The 15,259-nt window shown below is 44.8% G+C and overlaps 1 protein-coding gene and 4 long non-coding RNA genes across 62 annotated transcripts in view; 3 read left to right on the forward strand and 2 right to left on the reverse strand.

Moving 5' to 3' along the window:
- The first annotated feature begins 1,477 nt into the window (after positions 1–1,477).
- The window catches only part of mdm1 (Mdm1 nuclear protein), a 50,890-nt gene continuing 37,108 nt past the window's right edge, over positions 1,478–15,259 (forward strand). The window contains exons 1-7 of the mRNA XM_052514445.1: positions 1,478–1,644; positions 2,412–2,520; positions 4,916–5,217; positions 5,509–5,649; positions 9,215–9,397; positions 12,096–12,235; positions 13,612–13,708. Of these exons, the coding sequence (XP_052370405.1) occupies positions 1,627–1,644; positions 2,412–2,520; positions 4,916–5,217; positions 5,509–5,649; positions 9,215–9,397; positions 12,096–12,235; positions 13,612–13,708 (990 nt within the window). The 5' untranslated portion in view covers positions 1,478–1,626. The remainder of the gene's footprint in view (positions 1,645–2,411; positions 2,521–4,915; positions 5,218–5,508; positions 5,650–9,214; positions 9,398–12,095; positions 12,236–13,611; positions 13,709–15,259) is intronic.
- LOC127927736 (uncharacterized) lies at positions 3,906–4,435 on the forward strand. Its single transcript, XR_008128896.1, has 3 exons — positions 3,906–4,202; positions 4,250–4,300; positions 4,395–4,435. It is a non-coding gene; the product is annotated as an uncharacterized LOC127927736 (long non-coding RNA).
- On the reverse strand, positions 5,655–9,208 carry LOC127927731 (uncharacterized). 47 transcript variants are annotated; one of them, XR_008128831.1, is made up of 6 exons: positions 7,686–9,208; positions 7,397–7,455; positions 7,163–7,280; positions 6,097–6,364; positions 5,943–6,010; positions 5,660–5,856 (listed from the first exon to the last, which is right to left on the reverse strand). It is a non-coding gene; the product is annotated as an uncharacterized LOC127927731 (long non-coding RNA). The 47 variants fall into 47 exon arrangements; XR_008128827.1 differs by having other exon boundaries at positions 5,655–5,702; positions 5,866–6,364; XR_008128806.1 differs by having other exon boundaries at positions 5,655–5,702; positions 5,789–6,364.
- On the reverse strand, positions 10,631–11,902 carry LOC127927732 (uncharacterized). Of its 9 annotated transcripts, none has more exons than XR_008128841.1 (3): positions 11,259–11,902; positions 10,879–11,220; positions 10,631–10,841 (listed from the first exon to the last, which is right to left on the reverse strand). It is a non-coding gene; the product is annotated as an uncharacterized LOC127927732 (long non-coding RNA). The 9 variants fall into 9 exon arrangements; XR_008128842.1 differs by having other exon boundaries at positions 10,879–10,992; positions 11,069–11,902; XR_008128840.1 differs by having other exon boundaries at positions 10,879–10,954; positions 11,031–11,902.
- LOC127927735 (uncharacterized) lies at positions 13,801–15,098 on the forward strand. 4 transcript variants are annotated; one of them, XR_008128892.1, is made up of 3 exons: positions 13,801–13,911; positions 14,368–14,409; positions 15,021–15,098. It is a non-coding gene; the product is annotated as an uncharacterized LOC127927735 (long non-coding RNA). The 4 variants fall into 4 exon arrangements; XR_008128894.1 differs by lacking the exon at positions 14,368–14,409 and adding an exon at positions 14,736–14,777; XR_008128895.1 differs by lacking the exon at positions 14,368–14,409 and adding an exon at positions 14,817–14,858.

Consider the following 15,259-nt stretch of genomic DNA (forward strand, 5'->3'; position numbering starts at 1 on the left):
ACATGTCTACACAGCTACTAGATATCAACCCCTCTAAGCATAGGTCTGACATGTCTACTAGATATCAGCCCCTCTAAGCACAGGTCTGACATGTCTACTAGATATCAGCCCCTCTAAGCATAGGTCTGACACAGCTACTAGATATCAGCCCCTCTAAGCATAGGTCTGACACAGCTACTAGATATCAGCCCCTCTAAGCATAGGTCTGACACAGCTACTAGATATCAACCCCTCTAAGTATAGGTCTGACACAGCTACTAGATATCAGCCCCTCTAAGCATAGGTCTGACATGTCTACACAGCTACTAGATATCAGCCCCTCTAAGCATAGGTCTGACACAGCTACTAGATATCAACCCCTCTAAGCATAGGTCTACACAGCTACTAGATATCAGCCCCTCTAAGCATAGGTCTACACAGCTACTAGATATCAGCCCCTCTAAGCATAGGTCTACACAGCTACTAGATATCAGCCCCTCTAAGCATAGGTCTGACACAGCTACTAGATATCAACCCCTCTAAGCATAGGTCTAGATATCAGACATAGGTGACAAAGCTACTAGATATCAGCCCCTCTAAGCATAGGTCTGACACAGCTACTAGATATCAGCCCCTCTAAGCATAGGTCTGACACAGCTACTAGATATCAACCCCTCTAAGCATAGGTCTGACACAGCTACTAGATATCAGCCCCTCTAAGCATAGGTCTGACACAGCTACTAGATATCAGCCCCTCTAAGCATAGGTCTGACACAGCTACTAGATATCAGCCCCTCTAAGCATAGGTCTGACACAGCTACTAGATATCAGCCCCTCTAAGCATAGGTCTGACACAGCTACTAGATATCAGCCCCTCTAAGCATAGGTCTGACACAGCTACTAGATATCAGCCCCTCTAAGCATAGGTCTGACACAGCTACTAGATATCAGCCCCTCTAAGCATAGGTCTGACACAGCTACTAGATATCAGCCCCTCTAAGCATAGGTCTGACACAGCTACTAGATATCAGCCCCTCTAAGCATAGGTCTGACACAGCTACTAGATATCAGCCCCTCTAAGCATAGGTCTGACACAGCTACTAGATATCAGCCCCTCTAAGCATAGGTCTGACACAGCTACTAGATATCAGCCCCTCTAAGCATAGGTCTGACACAGCTACTAGATATCAGCCCCTCTAAGCATAGGTCTGACACAGCTACTAGATATCAACCCCTCTAAGCATAGGTCTGACACAGCTACTAGATATCAGCCCCTCTAAGCATAGGTCTGACACAGCTACTAGATATCAACCCCTCTAAGCATAGGTCTGACACAGCTACTAGATATATCCCTTATTTTTTTTATTTTTTTTATTTTTTATTAACAACAAATCAATACACACTAGAAACCAACCCCTTTTAGCATAGGTCTGACACATGTCGACACAGCTACTAGATATCAGCCCCTCTAAATGACAACGGGTTTGATCACGCATGCGCAGGTCGCCGCTTTGCCAAGGCAACCCAAAGCCGCTGCTGTAACCGTCCAGATACCTTGTCACTTCACTGTACAACAATAACAACCTCGCTGGAAAAACAACAGACACAATTCTCCCAAACACCGGCAGAACTTTAACCAACAGAAAAATGCCACTACGTTTCAAGGTAAACAAATGTACTTTTTTTTATTTTTTAAATTGAACGAGTAATAGAAATTAAACTGTCGGCTTTGTTTTAGCGCAGTGTTTTTGAAACAACCTCGTCCAGTAATCTAGGTCACCGCCGGAGTGAGTAGAAGAGCTTTCGACTGATACAAGAAACATTGTTTCATTCGCACAAATAAAAGGTTAGTTTATTAATCATCGTGCATTGCGATTTACATCGGATAAACCATCGATAGTTAACTCGACGGGGAAACGACCAAATCCCACGTCCAAAGAGTCGGTTATTAGCTTGGTTTAGCTTAGTGTCTCCTATCACGTTACACTGGTACAGAGCGGATAAACTCATGTAAACTCGCTGCCAGCGGATAACAGCGGATATTTCCTGTTTCTATTGATAAATAGAGATGCATGTATCAATTGCATTACATTGTAAAGGGCAATAGAGGATTCGTTTAACGTGGTTTATTGCGTTAGTTTGATTCATCAGCCTAGATAAAGACAGTGGTACAGTCTGGTTTATAAACGGTGACCTATACAGCTGCACATTTGCTAGATGTGCCCGCAGCTGCAAACTCAGTTCACAGATTTCATTCAAACGAATTGCAGCGGATCGGTTTCCTATGAAACATCTGACCTACACGAATCATACATGATGCTTACAGTCCTTTTAAAAGGCTATTTGCTAAATATCTCCCACTTACACAACATACTACGTCATGTATTCAGTCCTATGCTATTTACTAATGTGTTGGATACTCACATGCACAGGGCATCAGTGAGTACAAGAAGACATTTAGACACCGAGCCGCTACCCGCTCCAGAAGCGCCTCTCCTCAGCGACGGATGCGCTTAGCTGGACTTCGATCTGACCAGATGGGTAAGATTTATTTATTGATTGATATTGACCCTTTTCCAGTACACGACACACTGACGTCACGCACAGGTGCACGCGACTCTTGGTTGCATTAAATAAAAAGCTGTCGCCATCTGCCACCCCTTCAACATAGCCTGAATGTATTTTGTTTTAAACTTCTAAACAAAATAACTTTTGGAGTTCTTATACGCTTACAGTGATGTTTTGATTCTTGCTTGAACAGTCGCTAAGATTATATTTGGATGTGAACTTTTCAAAATAACTATTTTGGATGTGGCAGGTGTTGGCTAGAATGTTAACGCTCATTGACATGCTGCAGGTTGTAGCAAAAGCGAGACAAAGAGACATTTAACTGGTTAAAGTTCAAGTATTTTTAAATAGAAGTATAATGTAGTTGAATTTGCGATGATGACACACACACATTATATTAAGCAGGACATTCATACAAGCCTTAAAATCCAGTTATAATCCAAAAGTAGTGTGAAAAGCACTCATAAGCAACATGTAAATAGAGGTGAGTTTTTGTGTGTTCTGTCACGTGTATTGCACTTCCTGCAGCAATGTTTGCAAGAACAGAAAGTGATCTATATGACCCGGTAACAGTATAATATACCAAGTTAACATATCACACATCATTCATATTCCTGTCGTGCATCTTCATCTTTTAAAACACTGAGCGCAGCTCTACTATTCTTATTTGACTATTTACAGTTTAGTCATAGTGAGTGCATACATTATCGCACTGGTCCTCCGTGGGAATAGAACCCACAACCCTGGCTTTGTAAGAACCATGCTCTACCACCTGAGTCACATGGTCAACTATCATCTGTCCTTCTGTCATCCATATTACACCAGGTATCAGTAGAGACACTATCATCTCTCTGTCATCCATATTACACCAGGTATCAATAGAGACACTATCATCTCTCTGTCATCCATATTACACCAGGTATCAATAGAGACACTATCATCTCTCCTTCTGTCATCCATATTACACCAGGTATCAGTAGAGACACTATCATCTCTCTATCATCCATATTACACCAGGTATCAGTAGAGACACTATCATCTCTCTATCATCCATATTACACCAGGTATCAGTAGAGACACTATCATCTCTCTATCATCCATATTACACCAGGTATCAGTAGAGACACTATCATCTCTCTATCATCCATATTACACCAGGTATCAGTAGAGACACTATCATCTCTCTATCATCCATATTACACCAGGTATCAGTAGAGACACTATCATCTCTCTGTCATCCATATTACACCAGGTATCAGTAGAGACATCCATATTACACCTCATCATCATCCTCCTTCTGTCATCCATCATTAGTACACCAGGTATCAGTAGAGACACTATCATCTCTCTATCATCCATATTACACCAGGTATCAGTAGAGACACTATCATCTCTCTATCATCCATATTACACCAGGTATCAGTAGAGACACTATCATCTCTCTATCATCCATATTACACCAGGTATCAGTAGAGACACTATCATCTCTCTATCATCCATATTACACCAGGTATCAGTAGAGACACTGTCATCTCTTTATCATCCATATTACACCAGGTATCAGTAGAGACACTATCATCTCTCTGTCATCCATATTACACCAGGTATCAGTAGAGACACTATCATCTCTCCTTCTATCATCCATATTACACCAGGTATCAGTAGAGACACTATCATCTCTCTGTCATCCATATTACACCAGGTATCAGTAGAGACACTATCATCTCTCCTTCTATCATCCATATTACACCAGGTATCAGTAGAGACACTATCATCTCTCTGTCATCCATATTACACCAGGTATCAGTAGAGACACTATCATCTCTCTGTCATCCATATTACACCAGGTATCAGTAGAGACACTATCATCTCTCCTTCTATCATCCATATTACACCAGGTATCAGTAGAGACACTATCATCTCTCTGTCATCTATATTACACCAGGTATCAGTAGAGACACTATCATCTCTCTATCATCCATAGTACACCAGGTATCAGTAGAGACACTATCATCTCTCTATCATCCATAGTACACCAGGTATCAGTAGAGACACTATCATCTCTCTATCATCCATATTACACCAGGTATCAGTAGAGACACTATCATCTCTCTATCATCCATATTACACCAGGTATCAGTAGAGACACTATCATCTCTCTGTCATCCATATTACACCAGGTATCAGTAGAGACACTATCATCTCTCTGTCATCCATATTACACCAGGTATCAGTAGAGACACTATCATCTCTCTATCATCCATATTACACCAGGTATCAGTAGAGACACTATCATCTCTCTATCATCCATATTACACCAGGTATCAGTAGAGACACTATCATCTCTCTATCATCCATATTACACCAGGTATCAGTAGAGAGCCTCAGTTTCTGTCCAAGAGGAAGGTGCCCTCCTCCCACTCGCCCCAGGTGTCCAGCTCCTTCCAATGGAACCCCACCACCACAGAGCCCCCACAGAGACGGGATGAGACCCCCAGACCTGGTACCTCTCCCCTGGCTCCTACCCCAGAGAGAGTCCACACCCCTCTGGCCCCTAGGGGTCCCCTTCCTCCAGGGGACCCCCAACGAGGCCCGACCACTCTTCAGGGCCAGATCCACACCCGGAGCCCCCTGGCTACTGTAGAGAGACAGGACCAAGCTTTCAATGGGGTGAGAATGGTTGTTATTTATTTCATGTATGCAAATGCATGTGCTCGATTTAACTTGCACTTTTGAGACTATTCTATTGGCTCCATTGTACCAGGAAAACTAAATTAAGCGCAGCTCATGTATTTGAAAGGACCGTTTGACCCAGGCCTTCTAAGCAGCCCTGTGGCCTGTGCAGCAGACAGTTTATTTTTGAATTTAACCAAGTCAGTTAAAAACAAATTCGTATTTACAATGACGCACAGTGAGTTATTACTAGTGACCTGTGTAGTAAAGTGAGAAATGTGATTCCAGGTGGACTATGTGTTGAGGAGGAAGGCGGGGCTGAAGTCGTCTGGACAGAGGACCGGACTACAGAACTCAGAGTACAGGAAGCAGTTCCCGTGGAAGACACCTGTAGCTGGCCACGCCTCCCCACTGCTGGCTGCAGAGCAGGTGTTGTTCCACTCATATCCTCGTCTTGTCTGAACGTATATACAACCCCAAACCTCCATAACATCCATGTTAAAGCCCTGATGTTCCACTCATATCCTCGTCTAGTCTGAACGTATATACAACCCCAAACCTCCATAACATCCATGTTAAAGCCCTGATGTTCCACTCATATCCTCGTCTTGTCTGAACGTATATACAACCCCAAACCTCCATAACATCCATGTTAAAGCCCTGATGTTCCACTCATATCCTCGTCTTGTCTGAACGTATATACAACCCCAAACCTCCATAACATCCATGTTAAAGCCCTGATGTTCCACTCATATCCTCGTCTAGTCTGAACGTATATACAACCCCAAACCTCCATAACATCCATGTTAAAGCCCTGATGTTCCACTCATATCCTCGTCTTGTCTGAACGTATATACAACCCCAAACCTCCATAACATCCATGTTAAAGCCCTGATGTTCCACTCATATCCTCGTCTTGTCTGAACGTATATACAACCCCAAACCTCCATAACATCCATGTTAAAGCCCTGATAGTCACACATTTGACATGTGTGGGCATTTCCTGGTCATAGAGGGGCCCAATGCACACGTAAGATTCACTGCTTGTTGTTACACCCCTGAACCCAGGGTTGGTCACCCATTCTGCCCCATTACTAGTTAGTCTTGTTCCAAACCCGACCGAGGGCGACACAGTGACTAGGACCTGGTTTTAATGAGGGTCTGTTGAAAACCCGACCGTAGACAACACAGTGACTAGGACCTGGTTTTAATGAGGGTCTGTTGAAAACCCGACCGAGGGCAACACAGTGACTAGGACCTGGTTTTAATGAGGGAGTCTGTTGAAAACCCGACCGTAGACAACCCCAAACCTCCAGTGACTAGAACCTGGTTTTAATGAGGAGTCTGTTGAAAACCCCATGTTAAACCCGAGGGCAACACAGTGACTAGAACCTGGTTTTAATGAGGGAGTCTGTTGATGTTCCACTCATATCCTCGTCTAAACCGACCGAGGGCAACACAGTGACTAGGACCTGGTTTTAATGAGGGAGTCTGTTGAAAACCCAAACCTAGGGCAACACAGTGACTAGAACCTGGTTTTAATGAGGGAGTCTGTTGAAAACCCAAACCGAGGGCAACACAGTGACTAGGACCTGGTTTTAATGAGGGAGTCTGTTGAAAACCCGACCGTAAAGACAACACAGTGACTAGGACCTGGTTTTAATGAGGGAGTCTGTTGAAAACCTGACCGAGGGCAACACAGTGACTAGGACCTGGTTTTAATGAGGGTCTGTTGAAAACCCGACCGTAGACAACACAGTGACTAGGACCTGGTTTTAATGAGGGAGTCTGTTGAAAACCCGACCGAGGGCAACACAGTGACTAGGACCTGGTTTTAATGAGGGTCTGTTGAAAACCCGACCGTAGACAACACAGTGACTAGAACCTGGTTTTAATGAGGGTCTGTTGAAAACCCGACCGAGGGCAACACAGTGACTAGGACCTGGTTTTAATGAGGGAGTCTGTTGAAAACCCGACCGTAGACAACACAGTGACTAGGACCTGGTTTTAATGAGGGAGTCTGTTGAAAACCCGACCGAGGGCAACACAGTGACTAGGACCTGGTTTTAATGAGGGTCTGTTGAAAACCCGACCGTAGCCAACACAGTGACTAGGACCTGGTTTTAATGAGGGAGTCTGTTGAAAACCCGACCGTAGACAACACAGTGACTAGAACCTGGTTTTAATGAGGGAGTCTGTTGAAAACCCGACCGAGGGCAACACAGTGACTAGGACCTGGTTTTAATGAGGGAGTCTGTTGAAAACCCGACCGTAGACAACACAGTGACTAGGACCTGGTTTTAATGAGGGTCTGTTGAAAACCTGACCGAGGGCGACACAGTGACTAGAACCTGGTTTTAATGAGGGTCTGTTGAAAACCCGACCGTAGACAACACAGTGACTAGGACCTGGTTTTAATGAGGGTCTGTTGAAAACCTGACCGAGGGCGACACAGTGACTAGGACCTGGTTTTAATGAGGGTCTGTTGAAAACCCGACCGTAGACAACACAGTGACTAGGACCTGGTTTTAATGAGGGAGTCTGTTGAAAACCCGACCGAGGGCAACACAGTGACTAGGACCTGGTTTTAATGAGGGAGTCTGTTGAAAACCCGACCGTAGACAACACAGTGACTAGGACCTGGTTTTAATGAGGGAGTCTGTTGAAAACCCGACCGTAGACAACACAGTGACTAGGACCTGGTTTTAATGAGGGAGTCTGTTGAAAACCCGACCGAGGGCAACACAGTGACTAGGACCTGGTTTTAATGAGGGAGTCTGTTGAAAACCCGACCGTAGACAACACAGTGACTAGGACCTGGTTTTAATGAGGGAGTCTGTTGAAAACCCGACCGAGGGCAACACAGTGACTAGGACCTGGTTTTAATGAGGGAGTCTGTTGAAAACCCGACCGAGGGCAACACAGTGACTAGGACCTGGTTTTAATGAGGGAGTCTGTTGAAAACCCGACCGTAGACAACACAGTGACTAGGACCTGGTTTTAATGAGGGAGTCTGTTGAAAACCCGACCGAGGGCAACACAGTGACTAGGACCTGGTTTTAATGAGGGAGTCTGTTGAAAACCCGACCGAGGGCAACACAGTGACTAGGACCTGGTTTTAATGAGGGTCTGTTGAAAACCCGACCGAGGGCAACACAGTGACTAGGACCTGGTTTTAATGAGGGAGTCTGTTGAAAACCCGACCGAGGGCAACACAGTGACTAGGACCTGGTTTTAATGAGGGAGTCTGTTGAAAACCCGACCGAGGGCAACACAGTGACTAGAACCTGGTTTTAATGAGGGTCTGTTGGCCTAGAGGAACTACATCACTACCTACGGCGTTCTGGGGACTCGCCTAACAAATCACGCGACAGACATGCCAGAACGCTGTGATTCAAAACCAAACGTTGCAGTGGTTTTAGTTGAGGTAGTTGATGTAAACTAGCTCCTGGGGCGGCAGGCAGCCTAGTGGTTAGAGCGTTGGGCCAGTAACCTGACAAGGTTAAAATAGTGGGTTAACAAGGCAGTTAACCCACTGTTCCCCGGGTGCCAAAGATGTGGATGTTGATTAAGGCAGCCTCCCCCCGCACCTCTCTGATTCAGAGGGGTGCGGTTAAATGAGGAAGACACATTTCAGTTGAAGACATTCAGTTGTACAACCTGAGTAGGTATCTACTTGCGAATATATAACCTCTGTGATCTCCATCTTGCTAGCTACTATTTAGTATTTTATTCAAGAGGATAAAGTCGTGATGTAGGAAGTGACGTAGTTCCTCGATACCAAAAGAGTCCGTCATTGAAACCAGACCTCAGTCAGTGTGTTGCCTAGGGTCTGGTTTTCAAAACGAAATGACTAGTTTGAGAGGTCGGCTATCTACCCAAGCTGTGGAGCAGAGATGCTGTTTTGTCAAACAGCCTGTAGATGGTAGCAGAGTATTTGAGTATGAATCAACTATGACAGTTACGGTATATTTCCTTGCATGGTCTTCTCCAGATGCTGTACACCAGCCACCGTTCCATCCCTCCTTTCAAGTCTAACCCGGTGGTGGTGTTGGAGAGCGAGTACAGCAGGAACTTTAAAGCCTTTCCACCTCCCAGAGGACCACGGCTACGCAGCGACGTAGACCAGCTGCCTCTGTTCCAGAGAGAGAACGTTTCACCCGAGAAGGCATCCAAGGTACTTCTGAGTTCCAGTCAGTCCACACGCCACACTACAACTCAATGTTTGATCTGGTAATCGATTTATTCAACCTCTTTATGGAACAGACTTTACGAACGTGTCGTAGCTGGCCAGAGACCAGCACTCAAACATGATCTGATTCTGGGTGCCAAGATTAGGCCACAATATAATACTCCCAGCGTTGGCAATATAATACTCCCAGCGTTGGCAATATAATACTCCCAGCGTTGGCAATATAATACTCCCAGCGTTGCCAATATAATACTCCCAGCGTTGGCAATATAATACTCCCAGCGTTGGCAATATAATACTCCCAGCGTTGCCAATATAATACTCCCAGCGTTGCCAATATAATACTCCCAGCGTTGCCAATATAATACTCCCAGCGTTGCCAATATAATACTCCCAGCGTTGGCAATATAATACTCCCAGCGTTGCCAATATAATACTCCCAGCGTTGGCAATATAATACTCCCAGCGTTGCCAATATAATACTCCCAGCGTTGCCAATATAATACTCCCAGCGTTGCCAATATAATACTCCCAGCGTTGCCAATATAATACTCCCAGCGTTGCCAATATAATACTCCCAGCGTTGGCAATATAATACTCCCAGCGTTGGCAATATAATACTCCCAGCGTTGGCAATATAATACTCCCAGCGTTGGCAATATAATACTCCCAGCGTTGCCAATATAATACTCCCAGCGTTGCCAATATAATACTCCCAGCGTTGCCAATATAATACTCCCAGCGTTGCCAATATAATACTCCCAGCGTTGGCAATATAATACTCCCAGCGTTGCCAATATAATACTCCCAGCGTTGCCAATATAATACTCCCAGCGTTGCCAATATAATACTCCCAGCGTTGCCAATATAATACTCCCAGCGTTGCCAATATAATACTCCCACAATATAAATATAATACTCCCAGCGTTGCCAATATAATACTCCCAGCGTTGCCAATATAATACTCCCAGCGTTGCCAATATAATACTCCCAGCGTTGCCAATATAATACTCCCAGCGTTGCCAATATAATACTCCCAGCGTTGCCAATATAATACTCCCAGCGTTGCCAATATAATACTCCCAGCGTTGCCAATATAATACTCCCAGCGTTGCCAATATAATACTCCCAGCGTTGGCAATATCTTCAACGGTACCTTTTGTATTTCAATAAGGAAGCAGAGAGCCCTACTTACTTAGAACATGTATTTGTCAGTGATTTCTGGGAAGATCAGGATAAATTAGGACACAGACTAGCAAGGTTTTTCTCTGTTTATTGACATTTCAAAAACCCCTTGGAGGAATACAATATACACCTAGAACGTCCAATATGAAAGAGGAATACAATGAACACCTAGAACGTCCAATATGAAAGAGGAATACAATGAACACCTAGAACGTCCAATATGAAAGAGGAATACAATGAACACCTAGAACGTCCAATATGAAAGGGAATACAATGAACACCTAGAACGTCCAATATGAAAGAGGAATACAATGAACACCTAGAACGTCCAATATGAAAGAGGAATACAATACACACCTAGAACGTCCAATATGAAAGAGGAATACAATACACACCTAGAACGTCCAATATGAAAGGGGAATACAATACACACCTAGAACGTCCAATATGAAAGGGGAATACAATACACACCTAGAACGTCCAATATGAAAGAGGAATACAATACACACCTAGAACGTCCAATATGAAAGAGGAATACAATGACCACCTAGAACGTCCAATATGAAAGAGGAATACAATGAACACCTAGAACGTCCAATATGAAAGAGGAATACAATACACACCTAGAACGTCCAATATGAAAGGGGAATACAATACACACCTAGAACGTCCAATATGAAAGAGGAATACAATACACACCTAGAACGTCCAATATGAAAGAGGAATACAATACACACCTAGAACGTCCAATATGAAAGAGGAATACAATGACCACCTAGAACGTCCAATATGAAAGAGGAATACAATGACCACCTAGAACGTCCAATATGAAAGAGGAATACAATGAACACCTAGAACGTCCAATATGAAAGAGGAATACAATGAACACCTAGAACGTCCAATATGAAAGAGGAATACAATGAACACCTAGAACGTCCAATATGAAAGAGGAATACAATACACACCTAGAACGTCCAATATGAAAGAGGAATACAATGACCACCTAGAACGTCCAATATGAAAGAGGAATACAATGACCACCTAGAACGTCCAATATGAAAGAGGAATACAATGAACACCTAGAACGTCCAATATGAAAGAGGAATACAATGAACACCTAGAACGTCCAATATGAAAGTAAATAAACCAGTTATTAAGATAATGTTCTCCACATGCTGCGCTGGAAACACCCACTGGGAGTGTACAGGAAGTTTGGTGGTATTTCCGTACTGGTTCCACTGGTTTTATACCCAGGTTCCTCTGACTGACTGGTTGGCTGTATCCCAAGTGGCACCCTATTCCCTACATAGTGCACTACTTTTGACCAGAGCCCTTATATAGGGAATAGGGTGCCATTTGGGATGCCAACCAGTCAGTCAGAGGAACCTGGGTATAAAACCAGTGGAACCGGTACGGAAATACCACCAAACCCCCTGTACACTCCAGACGCGGCTTTTACGAACGGCTCTGTTCTGTTCTGTTGTGATGATGACATCAGAGCAAGTGGAAGAAGAAGAAGAGGGAAGAGAGAGAGTCCAGCGTCATAGAGGAGAACATTCCAGTTGCACAGCCTCGGGAGCAGCAGGCGGACCAGGAAGTGAAGTCACACAGCCCCCAGAAGGCACATCTTCCCCACAGGTGAGATCAGCGGTCAGTTGTGATTACAGGGTATGTTGGTTGGAGGGTGAAGTTACCTCGACACACTGATCCTGGGTTCATTTAGCTTCCCACTAACCGTTAAGGGTAGGATTAGGGGGAGGGGAAGCTGATCCTAGACCTGTCCCTTTGGGAAACTTCACCTGGAGTCAGGGGTCAGGGGTGGGGAAGGGGAAGTAGGAGGGGAAAGAGAGAGGCAACCTGTCAGTAATAGGAACTCTCTCATGTATTGTATATATTGTCTCTTTCCATCTTCACTTCCTGCTATGTGTCATGCAGTATTTTGGTAATAATTACCGGTAACACTGCACTCTCTCTCTCTCTCTCTCTCTCGCTCTCTCGCTCTCTGCTCTCTGCTCTCTGCTCTCTTTGCTCTCTCTGCTCTCTCTGCTCTCTCTGCTCTCTCTCTCTCTGCACTCTCTCTCTCTCTGCACTCTCTCTCTCTCTGCACTCTCTCTCTCTCTCTGCACTCTTCTCTCTCTCTGCACTCTCTCTCTCTTGCGCTCTCTCTCTCTTGCACTCTCTCTCTCTCTTGCACTCTCTCTCTCTTGCACTCTCTCTCTCTTGCACTCTCTCTCTCTTGCGCTCTCTCTCTCTTGCACTCTCTCTCTCTTGCACTCTCTCGCTCTCTTGCACTCTCTCGCTCTCTTGCACTCTCTCTCTCTCTCTCTCTCGCACTCTCGCTCTCTCTCGCACTCTCGCTCTCTTGCACTCTCTCTCTGCACTCTCTCTCTCTGCACTCTCTCTCTCTGCACTCTCTCTCTCTGCACTCTCTCTCTGCACTCTCTGCACTCTCTCTCTCACACTCTCTCTCTCTCTCTCTCTCTCTGCTCTCTCTCTCTCTCTCTCTCTCTCTCTCTCTCTCTCTCTCTCTCTCTCTCTCACTCTCTCTCTCTCTGCACTCTCTCTCTCTCTCTCTCTCTCTCTCTGTCTCTCTCTCTCTCTCTCTCTCTCTCTCTCTCTCTCTCTCTCTCTCTCTCTCTCTCTCTCTGCTCTCTCTCTCTGCACTCTCTCTCTCTCTCTCTCTCTCTCTCTCTCTCTCTCTCTCTCTCTCTCTCTCTCTCTCTCTCTCTCTCTCTCTCTCTCTCTCTCTGTCTCTATCCCTCTGCACTCTGCTCTCTCTCTCTCTCTCTCTCTCTCTCTCTCTCTCTCTCTCTCTCTCTCTCTCTCTCTCTCTCTCTCTCTCTCACACGGAACTTCTCCAATGGACAGCAGCAGAGTTTGGTCATTCACATGTGGCTTATTCAACCAATACATTTTAGTTTATAAATCATAATGCCAAGTGCAATGCTAGATGATCACTGAATATACATTATCTGACTTGGCCTGTCTCTGTGTATTTCTGTCCTTCTCTCCAGAAAGGTGAAATCAGAGTATAATGCCAACTTCCGCTCTCCACTGAACTACATATATAAGGACGGCGCCTGGGTCAAGGCTTCCACACTAGGAGAGGAGGTCAGTGTAGTTATTACCATGTTTACCACAGTAGGAGAGGAGGTCAGTGTAGTTATTACCCTGTCTACCACAGTAGGAGAGGAGGTCAGTGTGTTATTACAGTGTCTACCACAGTAGAGGAGGTCAGTGTAGTTATTACCCTGTCTACCACAGTAGAGGAGGTCAGTGTAGTTATTACCCTGTCTACCACAGTAGGAGAGGAGGTCAGTGTAGTTATTACCATGTTTACCACAGTAGGAGAGGAGGTCAGTGTAGTTATTACCATGTTTACCACAGTAGGAGAGGAGGTCAGTGTAGTTATTACCATGTTTACCACAGTAGGAGAGGAGGTCAGTGTAGTTATTACCATGTTTACCACAGTAGGAGAGGAGGTCAGTGTAGTTATTACCATGTTTACCACAGTAGGAGAGGAGGTCAGTGTAGTTATTACCATGTTTACCACAGTAGGAGAGGAGGTCAGTGTAGTTATTACCATGTCTACCACAGTAGGAGAGGAGGTCAGTGTAGTTATTACCATGTTTACCACAGTAGGAGAGGAGGTCAGTGTAGTTATTACAGTGTCTACCACAGTAGGAGAGGAGGTCAGTGTAGTTATTACCCTGTCTACCACAGTAGAGGAGGTCAGTGTAGTTATTACCCTGTCTACCACAGTAGAGGAGGTCAGTGTAGTTATTACCCTGTCTACCACAGTAGGAGAGGAGGTCAGTGTAGTTATTACCATGTTTACCACAGTAGGAGAGGAGGTCAGTGTAGTTATTACCATGTTTACCACAGTAGAGGAGGTCAGTGTAGTTATTACAGTGTCTACCACAGTAGGAGAGGAGGTCAGTGTAGTTATTACCCTGTCTACCACAGTAGGAGAGGAGGTCAGTGTGTTATTACAGTGTCTACCACAGTAGAGGAGGTCAGTGTAGTTATTACCCTGTCTACCACAGTAGAGGAGGTCAGTGTAGTTATTACCCTGTCTACCACAGTAGGAGAGGAGGTCAGTGTAGTTATTACCCTGTCTACCACACTAGGAGAGGAGGTCAGTGTAGTTATTACCCTGTCTACCACAGTAGGAGAGGAGGTCAGTGTAGTTATTACCCTGTCTACCACAGTAGAGGAGGTCAGTGTAGTTATTACCCTGTCTACCACAGTAGGAGAGGAGGTCAGTGTAGTTATTACCCTGTCTACCACAGTAGAGGAGGTCAGTGTAGTTATTACCCTGTCTACCACAGTAGAGGAGGTCAGTGTAGTTATTACCCTGTCTACCACACTAGGAGAGGAGGTCAGTGTAGTTATTACCCTGTCTACCACAGTAGAGGAGGAGGTCAGTGTAGTTATTACAGTGTCTACCACAGTAGGAGAGGAGGTCAGTGTAGTTATTACCCTGTCTACCACAGTAGAGGAGGTCAGTGTAGTTATTACCCTGTCTACCACAGTAGAGGAGGTCAGTGTAGTTATTACCCTGTCTACCACAGTAGAGGAGGTCAGTGTAGTTATTACAGTGTCTACCACAGTAGGAGAGGAGGTCAGTGTAGTTATTACCCTGTCTACCACAGTAGAGGA

This window comes from Oncorhynchus keta, unplaced genomic scaffold, assembly GCF_023373465.1.
Source record: "Oncorhynchus keta strain PuntledgeMale-10-30-2019 unplaced genomic scaffold, Oket_V2 Un_scaffold_17573_pilon_pilon, whole genome shotgun sequence".
Classification (NCBI taxonomy): domain Eukaryota; kingdom Metazoa; phylum Chordata; class Actinopteri; order Salmoniformes; family Salmonidae; genus Oncorhynchus; species Oncorhynchus keta.